General features: G+C 31.0%; 3 protein-coding genes across 3 annotated transcripts; 2 read left to right on the forward strand and 1 right to left on the reverse strand.

Annotated features, from left to right (window-relative positions):
* Positions 1 to 2,071: 2,071 nt before the first annotated feature.
* On the reverse strand, positions 2,072 to 2,889 carry LOC115877084 (U6 snRNA-associated Sm-like protein LSm8). Its single transcript, XM_030893163.1, has 4 exons — positions 2,546 to 2,889; positions 2,436 to 2,476; positions 2,253 to 2,380; positions 2,072 to 2,196 (listed from the first exon to the last, which is right to left on the reverse strand). Exons 1-4 carry the CDS (start codon positions 2,574 to 2,576, stop codon positions 2,106 to 2,108), a joined length of 291 nt encoding a protein of 96 aa, XP_030749023.1. The 5' UTR covers positions 2,577 to 2,889; the 3' UTR covers positions 2,072 to 2,105.
* Positions 2,890 to 2,985: 96 nt separating this feature from the next.
* On the forward strand, positions 2,986 to 4,031 carry LOC115877083 (myotrophin). The gene is made up of 3 exons (XM_030893162.1): positions 2,986 to 3,164; positions 3,266 to 3,376; positions 3,433 to 4,031. The coding sequence occupies exons 1-3, from the start codon at positions 3,093 to 3,095 to the stop codon at positions 3,601 to 3,603; spliced, it is 354 nt and encodes a 117-aa protein (XP_030749022.1). The 5' UTR covers positions 2,986 to 3,092; the 3' UTR covers positions 3,604 to 4,031.
* A 658-nt stretch (positions 4,032 to 4,689) lies between these two features.
* On the forward strand, positions 4,690 to 9,288 carry LOC115877086 (sodium-dependent phosphate transport protein 1, chloroplastic-like). The gene is made up of 3 exons (XM_030893165.1): positions 4,690 to 5,163; positions 5,235 to 5,387; positions 8,343 to 9,288. Exons 1-3 carry the CDS (start codon positions 4,965 to 4,967, stop codon positions 9,215 to 9,217), a joined length of 1,227 nt encoding a protein of 408 aa, XP_030749025.1. The 5' UTR covers positions 4,690 to 4,964; the 3' UTR covers positions 9,218 to 9,288.
* The last annotated feature ends 1,806 nt before the right edge of the window (positions 9,289 to 11,094 follow it).

The following is an 11,094-nucleotide window of genomic DNA, read 5'->3' on the forward strand; positions in this document are numbered from 1 at the left end:
AACAATTCATCAATAAAGCTTAAGTGGAGTGTGTTGTGGGTGCTATGCCTCATCTTTGTTGTGTTCCTGGTGGAAAGGATAGTTATTATACTAGGCAGCCTAAAGTGTCCGGAAGAGCAAGAAAAGTGGGTACGAGTTATAAATCAAGAGAATTTTATTGAAAATATCTTTAATAAATTTAAAAATAATATTCTCCCATGATGGTATTAATGAAAACTGGACAATTATGTTTATTTTATTCATATTGTGGAATCACCACTCCAAGTGTTGCTGGTTCAGCTTCGATAGATTCAAACACGTAATTAGGTATTATGAACTAGGGAAAAATAAAGAATATGTGTATTAGAGATCATGAAAAAGATTATTATTTTGAGTTCAAATTTTAAAAAAGATTTTTGTAAAGACAAGACTGATACAGTTTAAAAGAAGAATGTGTTTTTGTTTGATAATATATAATGTATGTTAAGCATAACATATATTTGTTCAGTAATTTTAATGAATAGTATTGATTATTTATAATACCAAATTAATATCAAATATTTAAGTGATGGCTGAATACAATATGAATAAAATAACAATAAAATTGGTATATTTGCATAATACAAAATTAAGTTTTAAGAATAAAGGTATTACTAAAAATACTAAGAAATTCATATTTCTTTGTTTTAATTGGTCTAATGTTAACCTTTTACGTAAGAATTATACCGTATCATCGAAAAAAATCGGCGTCTAGTTGGCTTGGAAATGAACATCGATGACATTCCCTAAATAACTGTACACATAAAATAATTAACTAGAATTTTACAATCTTGGAAAATTTGATATTCTTGAACCTTGATTCTAAATATTCTAAATTTTTTGATTTTCTTGGAATTTAGGTTCGGGAAAAACGCTGATTGATTTTTCATTATTTTTATTTGGTTTAAAAAAAAAAACGGTTCGGCTAACATTATAGCCTCCATCAGTGTTGTGTCATATGAAAAAATAGTGTCGAATATAATCCAAAAATTGCATATAAAATATTCACACCACGCACATAATGTTTACTGCGTACTCCATAGTCAATGTAGATAATTTTAGTGTTAAGAATAATAATTTTAAAAAATATGTGGTCATCTTTTGATAAGTTTATATTAGTTTATTAATTGCAGTAAACATTATGAGGTGTGAATTATATTGTATATGTAATTTTTTGGATTATATTCGACACTATTTTTCTCATATGACACACCACTGTGAAGGCTATAGTTAGCCGAAACGTTTTTTTTAAACCAAATAAAAATAATGAAAACCCAAATGAAAACTTAATCAGCGTTTTTCCCGAACCTAAAAATCCCAAGAAAATCAAAAATTTTAGAATAATTTAACATATAAAATGCCAGCGATCTTCATTTCATAGCCATCGCTGACGCCTTTTTTTAGATAATATTGTATTATTTATAAATATAATTTTTCGAACATTGATACTTGCAAAATATACATATAAATTTTGTGAATACAAATAATAATACATCACTATTAGTAGATATTAAATGTTTTTTGTTAAATTAGATCGATTTTCAAACCCCAAAATTTAAAATATATTTACATTTTACCCATTATCTTATGTACCTATACATTATTTGTACATTGTAAAACATTTGCTGCATTTGTATGGTTCATAGTTTATTTGCCAAAGTATTTATTACTATAAATATGTATATATGTTGTAGTTATTAACTGTATATTATGTATATTTCATTTAAACTATATCATTTTTAAAATACAAACCAAAAATCTGAGAAATAATTATGTTTTCCATGTATTCTACAACATATTTATTAATCCGTTATATCTAACTAGCGTGACGTCATAAATCTCGCCCGTAGGCTGATCTTTTAATAGAAGGCACTGTTTGGACATCCTTTGCGGAAGGCGTGGTGCCCGTTACCTTGACAACAGCGTAAAATTATTGGTGTTAGAGAGAGATGGATTATGACATTTATATGTCGAGAATTGATTCGTTTTTTGAGACAGCCAATATCAGCTGTGCTCTGTTCGAAAATTGATTTATGTTTATGAGGAATAGAAAAAAACAAAATTGTTTTTTTGAGACAATAATTATATTAATGTACAACTGGATTTAAAGGTTCAGCTTTAATATTCGATAAATTAAGTCTATTGTCTATTTCTTCATCTATTAATCCTATAATGGCCCTAAAATACAAAATAGGTATACCTTCAGCTAGAAACATTTTATATTAAATACATACACATTATCGCCTCGTATTATATGAAGTCCTAACATCACTTGTTCAATTCCTGAAGTTGTTGAATAAACTCGTTCATGAGATTCATCAAGAATAATGTTTATTGTCTGGTCAAACCCTTTTAACGTGCCCTGCAACATAGTTTAATAAATATATGAATTAAACAAACTGTGGCACATTTCTTACAATAAAATTACGTCCATCTGAGGTAATAATCGATACAGTATCTAATGTCTACGTTAATGAAAACTATTAAAACAAATGTAGGTATAGATATGCAAAGAATTAAAGGATACGGTTAACAAAGCTATCCAATCCAGAAGCCATAGCTTTTATAAGTGATTAACTTGACGAAAAACTTAAATAAAAATCAAGCCACAATTCAAAAACCTCAATTTTGTACTGGATATTGTATGCATATAGGTTTGTTTTGGTTCCTAAAATAGAAGTCCTGGAATAACCAAGCTAAAAAGAAACCAAAACTGATATTATCACTTAAAAACACGCTTTACAAGATATTATTATAAAGATAGAGTAGACTTTATAATTCAGCGGGAGTTATTTGGAATTAAATATACAAAACCGGGCTCAAAATCGAAAATAAAATTCAAAATGACAAAGCTAGGTTATGAATGTTTTGATCATATATAAAAATTACGGGATCGCCACAGAATATACCTGAGCGATAGGTCACAATTTTGATCTGTAGTAGTCAGATGTTTGTCACTGTCAGTGCTGTCAGTACTGTCACTTGTCTTGTCAATCTTATAAAAAATATCAATTTAACTCCGGTTTTTACAGTTTTTATAAAATATTATAAAATTAATAACAATTATTAAAACAATGAGCAGTGAATTTGTGTGGGCAATAAAGAACGGAGATCTCGAACAAGTAAAAGATATTATTGAGAAAAAGGTACGAATTGTATATTTATAAAACTATTTGGTAGCAAGTAGAAGTAGTGTTAAATGAGTCACATAAATTTTAATAATTTTTAATTGTACACTATATTTTAGTCGGTAGATGTAAATCAAGAAGTTGATGGTCGTCCACTAATTCTATACGCAGCCGATTACGGGCAAAGAGATGTAATAGAATATTTAATCTTATCAGGAGCAAACGTAAATGTAAGTTTAATTTACTGAATTATTACAACATGTATTAAAACGTTTTTTAATTTTAGGCTAAAGACAAACATGGAATCACTCCTATACTAGCCGCAATATGGGAGGGTCACAAGTCTTGTGTGGAGTTATTGTTGCAAAAAGGGGCAGAAAAAAATGGTGTAGCACCAGATGGGAAGTCGTACTTAGATTCAGCAGAAAACATCGAAATTCGCCAGTTGTTAGCTTAATTCTGTAGTAGTGATGAAGAGGTCTTAAAAATCATTGCCCCCTATCATAAATTCTACTTAAAATTTTATTCTATTTTCTCTAGAGGAATGGGAAATTGCATACATAAAATGTGTGCTGGGCGATATATGTATTTTTGATAATTACTCGGAGATCTTGAATATAGAGATTGGATTTTAAAATTATATTGTTTAGTGTTAAATAATGGTAATGGATGCTATACATTGCTCTACATTCGTATATACTTAAGTGCTTTTAATGAAAATTAACAATGATATAATGCTGTCCTTAAAAAAATGTATTTTATTCAGAGTACATTCTGAAAATGTATCATTTTAAATAGAAGTTTATACTATATTATTAAGATTACTAGTGTAGTGCTATTTATTTTATAATTATACATGTTTTGTAATAAAAAAGTTATATAGGTTTTGACTGTTACTTATTTTAGGTACTTAGGGATTTGTTACTTAAACAATTCATTACTGAGATTTACAATTTTTTTCCTAAGTTATTTAATTTATCCAGTTAAAGAAACACGAGGGTTTTTAAATTTTTGACCAAATTTTAGCTATTATATATATAATTTTTTTTGTAGATTTAATAAAAATATGTTTATTTAAATCGTATCTGAAGAGGTATATATAGATAACAGAGCTAGGATTATTAGAGAACGGAGGTATTAAAAACCGGTAAAAACCTTTATAGGCTAAATAAAGGCATATTTTTTTATTTTGAATTAAATAAATTTTATCCCTTCATTTTATTTGTCCTAGAGAATAAATATTTGCTACACCATTATAAAATCCATAAGTAATCTTTTGATACACATAATCAAGATTTAAATTGGTCAGCTATTTGTTTTTATTTAAAATCAAATGATTTAATTAGGGAAAATAATTTTTAATTTTTTACATTGAACATTGATGTGTAAAAAACACTATCCACAGAAAAGATTAAACTATCCTATGTCGACCATAAATAAAGGTCTTCTTCTGCTTCTTTGCTCGACTCTCTAGGCTTTTGGATTGGCATGCTCTTTCTACGTATCTATGGCTATACGCTAATAAAAAAATTAAGAAGATTTTATATGACAGCCGATGCCAGCTGTTCATTGTGTTTCTCTAAAATGTTGTACTGTGATGTTGTAAACCGTAGTAAACAAAGTTAATTAAGTATTTAATTATTAAAAATGTGTGATAGATATAATGCAATAGAAGAAAAGTTACGAATAAACTGAAATTAAGGATGAATTAAATAGGAACTCGACTTAATACAGTATCGTACTAAAACTTAATTTTAAACATAAGTTCTGTGATATTTACTTTTGTGTATAATATAAAGAAAAATAAACCAAGTTAATATGGTTCGAATTAGGTGGCTAACGCGGACATCCCGTATCGTTGCACTATGTAGTTTTGCGAACTTTATTAACAGTGCAGACCGAGTTATAATGCCCATAGCAATTGTACCGATGACCAAAGTTTTTGGATGGAATTTACATTTGCAAGGATGGATTCTTTCCGCGTTCGCCCTAGGCTATTTCACTTCTCAAATCATAGGTATGTAGTGTAATATAGAGCAAGATAATGATTTAGAAATAATATTGAATCTATATAATTATTAATTCTAGGAAGTTTTTGGGCTTCAAAATTGGGAGCCAAAAATGTCTTAATATGTAGCGTTTTATTATGGAGCATAGCCACATTCATCACACCGTTTTTAGCCAGTAGTGTGGCTTTATTAATAATTTGTCGTATTATTCTAGGATTTGCAGAGGGCTTAGGTGAGTTATTTGATATACCGTGTATCGCGTCGCTGACCTAAACATACAAATCCCATGTTAATTTTAAAAAAATGATGATAAAAGTTACCCATTTAATTTTAGAAAATTTGCCCTACCTTCTTCACACGCGTCCAATAGTTCTTGATGTTTAGAATATAATATTTAAATAGCTTAAAATTATGTTTCTTCAAAATTCGCCAAGCAGTGGTACAACGTTTTTCAACATTTCTTTAAGCATTATTAATTACTAGTCTTTTTTCTTCCACTTGTAACAGAATATTTCATTTATTAGAGTTCTACAAGGCATCCACAAAAAAAGTTACACATCAAAGATGTGTTTTTTTGTATTGGAACACCCTATATATTAACTGATTTTCGTATTCTAAGAACAAATAAAGGTGAATTTTTTGGAGGGACATATGACTAAAATGTAAGGTTTTTGACATATTTAACATTTTCTAAAAATGAAGAATAAATTTGAAACAATAAAAGCTACCTAAATTGGAATTTGCCAAGTATAGCCTAATATGTAGTTACAATATCCATTGTACTTTAAATCAAATTAAAACTTAACCAAAAGAATACTTAACCCGAAAAGTTATACAGGGTGGAACAAAATTGATATTGATCATTGGTCACTTTTAAAAGCAAGTTACTCCTTTATTTCAAATGGAACACCCCGTATATTATTCCGTCATTCAATGGAGAATTCATTAGAGATGAGCAGAAAATCGCAAACTGCGATTTAATCGCAGCGATTGTAAATTCGCAATCGCAACCTGTGATTCCTTTCCATAACAAACTGCGACTTGCGATTGAAACATATATCTGCCGATTTTGGATTTTTAGGCAACCAATATTACACCAGTTGCGATTTGCAATCGGTGCAATTCGCAGCAAAAGCTGCGAACGAAAATCACAGCATTGCGATTTTCTTTTGCACCGGCGGCGGTGCATCGACACGGCACTGAGAAGCCGAACGATGAGCTGGGAACGAAAATCGCAATATTGCGATTCTCGTACGCACCGGCTGGCGGCGGCGCGTCATCAACACGGCAGTGGGCAGGCGAACGAGGAGCTGAACGAAAATCGCAGCTCATCCCAGCATTGCGATTGCGATTTTCGTTGGCACCAGCGGCGCGGCATCGGGAGTGGGCACGCCAACGAAGAGCGGCGATTGTGATTTTCGTTCGCAGCTCCCAATACATCGGCCTAGACTAGATCGCAAAATCACATTCGCAATCAGGGCCCCGTAATTTTTATGAAGCGTTGGAAAATAGGCTTATATATGTTTATATACCTACCCCATAATATATATGTAAAATTTTTTAGTTTTAAATTTTGATAATAGTTTTAGATTTATAATATAATTATGGATTTAGAAGGTTAAAAAATTCTTGTTTTCGGTTATGACTAATTATAGTTTAGTTTAGTTTAGTTTAGTTTATTTATTAGTAATAACATACAAGAGAAGTATTTTTACAAGTCAAAAAAAAAAAAAAAAAATATATATAGTTACAGTTGCTCCCAGGTAATGATTAATAGTAATGGTTTTGGATTCAAATTATAAAAAATTATCTATTTTTATCCTTTATTTACTAGAAGATATAGAGCACGAAAAAGAAACAGCCTTTTCTCTTTATTATATTTTGTTATATGTATATTATATTATTACAAACATTTTTATAACAATCCATAATATAATATAATTTTCTGAATATACTAACAGTTGTGGATCGGCTGCTATGTTAATTTAAATACATCCTTTACAATCAGTTTTTTCATTTTAGAGAAATTTCAAATATAATAAAATGTGATATTGTCTTTTTATTTATCTAAAAGTTCGAAAGTTTGCACTTGCACTGGACGGGCCGCATCAAAGCCGTCGGCGTCGGCTTCTTTTGAGTTACATATAAAGAAAATGTTTTTAAGAGAAAAAAAGATAAAATAAACAGTTTTTTTCTCGTTATCTGAATTAAGGTTGGCGGCAACCTTTTTTATAATAAATTTTTCGTTAGTATACCTACAGACTGTCTAAAAGCACATTCGAATATTTTGAACATTTTATGTATTTTTTTCCCTTTTAAATTTATTCGGTCTATTCTAATCAAAAATGTTTAAAAAAGGAAACTAAGTTATTTATGGTTTGGTTTGGTTTGATTTTTTTTTGGTAATTGATGAAAATTTTAAGTGCAATATGTGTGCAGAGCAAAAATATCATAAAAAACACTTTAAAAGGCATATGGCATCGAAACACCCAACAGTTTCTTTGTAAGATTTTATTAAAATAAATTATTCCCCTATTTATTCTGTTTTTTCTCAAAAATTTTGGGATTAAGCTTCCCAGTTTACAGCGTACCAATTTAAAAATATCAAAATCGCAATCGCAGGTTACAGTCGCAGCGATTTACAAATCACAATCGCAGTTTCAACTGCGATTGGAAAATCGCAGTTTTACTCATCTCTAGAATTCATGGCTCTTCGAAATACTATCAAGGTTGCCTACCCCTCAGACAAAGATTTTCCTAGATATTTTCATTTTTAAGGTGCGTTCACACCGGCTGCGCCGCGCGAAACATTTTTTTAACATATGATCGCACCTTTATGATTTGGTGTCAGTAGATCTTTATTATTTGATAAAATTTTGGTAGCTGTTATATACCTGATGGACTCAATTTGACATTAAAAATTAAATTTCAAGGTGGCATGTTTATTACGCCAATTAAGGGGGACTAGATTTGTTTTATTAATTTTGTTAACTTCAAAAATAATTTGTAGAAGCTATTGAAAATTAAGCATTTGCTTCCTTTGAACAACTTCTTTTAAAAGTTTCAAAGAGATTTTAATTTTTTGTGGTTTATTCAATTTACATGTAATTTTCTATGTTTAGTTCGGTGATACAACAGCCGAGACAGTATAAAACGACTAAATTTTAATATTATTAATTCTTTTTAGGTCTTCCGACAATTTTCCATCTATTCGCCAACAGCATACCTGTAGAAGAACGTTCTAGAGCATTCTCGTACTTACTAGCATCCGGTTCGGTAGGCCAGACCGTAGCCTCAATACTATGCCCCCATTTCGACTGGGAGGCTTGCTTCTTTTGGTTTGGTTCCTTCGGCTTCATGTGGGTGTTCCTATGGTTCTGTTTCTACCCAAGAGAAATCTTCGGATCGGAAGAAACCATACCTTTACACATGCCTAAAGTTATTTCAAACAACACACACTGGGCCGATTTCATTTTAAGTAAACCTCTATGGGCGATATATACAGCTCACTTTGCTATGAACTGGTCGTCCTATATAATCATGAACTGGCTTCCAACATACATGCATACTTTTCTAGGAGCAAACGCTCACAGCTTAAGCTTGACAGCTGTGCCGTACATTATAAATTCGTTATTCGGTATAATATCGGGTCATGTAGCTGACGGACTTCTCCTAAATAAAAGCTGGAGTATTCTGAACGTAAGGAGACTTATGACGTGTATAGGACTGGTAGGGCCAGCTCTATTTCTAGCTATGTTTGGCGTAGTGGAACATCTTTGGTTCGCGCTGATTCTCGTGAGTATATCCATGGGTTTAAGTGCCTGTAACTCGGCAGGGCATCTAAGTAATCACGTGGATGTTGCACCTAATCATGCCGGGACTACGTTTGCTATCAGCAATACTATAGCAACGATTCCGGGGATTCTTTGTGGTCATGTTACAGCAAGTTTAGTAACGATGTCCGATGGGAAATGGTTGGGAGTGTTTTTGGGAGCTACGTTCATTAATTTGACTGGAGCTTTTGTGTATTTTACGAATAGTGTAGCCACGCAGATTTTGTAAATATATATACCTGTTGTATAGATGCATATATTCGTATTTCCCTGTAATATAAATTATTGTAATATGTGAAAGTATATGATTTTTTTAAAGCCAAACTTTAAAGTTTGAATTGTTTCAAAAAAAATATTGAATTTTGTTTGTTTTCCGAAGGGGTTAACGCTCATACAGAAAGGATATTTAGGGTGGTCGATAAGTTGTGGACAGATTACAGAAAGTATCTCTACTACCTTCATTAAAATATATGGTAACTAGCGTTTACCCGCGACTTCGTTCGCGTCGAATTAGTCCTTTGTAATGGTGATGATAAAGCAAAGCAAGAATTTCCATTAACATACAAACTGGATAAATTTTTCTCACATCTATGTCAGCATGAGAAAAAAACAATATGACGATATTATTATATAACTTGGTAATTTTTTAGAGGTAGTTTCATCTCGTTGGAATTTGACTTTCGAAAAATCCATTTGCCAAAAATAAGCTTTTTACGTCAAGCAGTTTAAGCAGAATTGTGGTTAATCAATTACCCAACTTTTTGGAACACCCTGTATGATTTTTTAAAAAATTTCAAAATATGTAAAAAAAACAAAATAAATTATGCGTGTCCAAGCATTTTCCCGAAAGACTAATCGTTTTTTAAATAACAAATATTGTAATATTTGAGGGGCCTTTTCACCCTCTTGGAATTTGAGATTCGAGAACCCCTCCTTATCGAACCTCTACACCCCACAGTCAATCCGTTTGCCAAAAATCAGCTTTAAACGTCAAGCAGTTTAAGCAGAATCGTGATTACTCAATGGTCATATTTTATGAAACACCCTGGATATTTTTTTAAAAAAAAATCTTAAAATATGTAAAATAACAAAATAAAATATACGTGTTTAAGAGTTTTTCCGAAAAACTTACCGGTTTGTAAATAAAAAATATTCTAATATATGAGGGGTGATTTCACCCCCTTAGAATTCGAGTTTCGAAAAATTCGAAAAATCAGCTTTTTACGTCAAGCGCTTTAAGCAGAATCGTGATTAATCAATGACCAGATTTTTCGAAACACCCTGTATACATTTTTAAAAAATCTTAAAATATGTAAAAAATAAAATAAAATATACGTCTTTAAGCGTTTTTTCGGAAACTTGACCGTTTTTTAAATAAAAAATATTGTAATATTTGAGGGGTTGTTTCACCCTTAGATTACGAAGTTTCACCCCCTTAGAACTGGAATTTCGAAAAATCCTTTCTTATCGAATCTCTACACCCTAGAATCTACCTGTATGCCAAAATTGAGCTTCTTACGTTGAGTGGTTTGAGCAGGATCGTGATTAATCAGTGAGTCAGTCACTTAAGGATTTTATATATTAGTATAGATTAAAAATGACAGGGTCCGGCGAATATTTTGTTAAAAAAGTAAGAGATAATATATTAGCCAATTATTTATTGAATGTTTCTATGTGCTTATGACCAGTGGCGTGCATTACATATAGGCAAAAAAGCATTGCCTACCCTTCGATTTATTCAAGACAGACGCAAAATAAAAATATATTTATCTGATCAATTTTATATGGACAAGCAAAAGCAGTGCGTTACCGCAGCACGGATGCACCCGATGTCTCGATCCCGCCGATGCGGTATTGCCAGTTCCGATGTTATTACAGAACTATGTAAGAAACAGTCCCTGTTATGATATGTTATGATATGATCAATTTTAAATAACTGTGTTTTAGAAAGATTTGTATTATGTAGCAAATTAGAAATTTGCTTGTCTGTCATCTGTATTTGTTTCCAAATGATTTCATTATTATTTTATTTGACTGTAAAATCATTTTGGTACATAAAATCTATTAGGCAGTGGCAATTGGCAATCTGGCAATATTGTGTACGGT

The sequence above is a fragment of the Sitophilus oryzae genome, unplaced genomic scaffold, assembly GCF_002938485.1.
Source record: "Sitophilus oryzae breed Bouriz unplaced genomic scaffold, Soryzae_2.0 scaffold_1442_pilon_pilon, whole genome shotgun sequence".
Taxonomy (NCBI): domain Eukaryota; kingdom Metazoa; phylum Arthropoda; class Insecta; order Coleoptera; family Curculionidae; genus Sitophilus; species Sitophilus oryzae.

Coding starts and splice junctions, on each gene's coding strand:
- LOC115877084 (XM_030893163.1), bottom strand. CDS start 2,576: ATGGCTTCTGGATTGGATAGCTTTGTTAACC. Junction 2,381..2,435: donor CAGATGGACGTAATTTTATT/GTAAGAAATGTG, acceptor ACTATGTTGCAG/GGCACGTTAAAAGGGTTTGA. Junction 2,197..2,252: donor ATAATACGAGGCGATAATGT/GTATGTATTTAA, acceptor TTTGTATTTTAG/GGCCATTATAGGATTAATAG.
- LOC115877083 (XM_030893162.1), top strand. CDS start 3,093: ATGAGCAGTGAATTTGTGTGGGCAATAAAGAACGGAGATCTCGAACAA. Junction 3,165..3,265: donor AAGATATTATTGAGAAAAAG/GTACGAATTGTA, acceptor ACTATATTTTAG/TCGGTAGATGTAAATCAAGA. Junction 3,377..3,432: donor TATCAGGAGCAAACGTAAAT/GTAAGTTTAATT, acceptor TTTTAATTTTAG/GCTAAAGACAAACATGGAAT.
- LOC115877086 (XM_030893165.1), top strand. CDS start 4,965: ATGGTTCGAATTAGGTGGCTAACGCGGACATCCCGTATCGTTGCACTA. Junction 5,164..5,234: donor TTTCACTTCTCAAATCATAG/GTATGTAGTGTA, acceptor TATTAATTCTAG/GAAGTTTTTGGGCTTCAAAA. Junction 5,388..8,342: donor AGGATTTGCAGAGGGCTTAG/GTGAGTTATTTG, acceptor AATTCTTTTTAG/GTCTTCCGACAATTTTCCAT.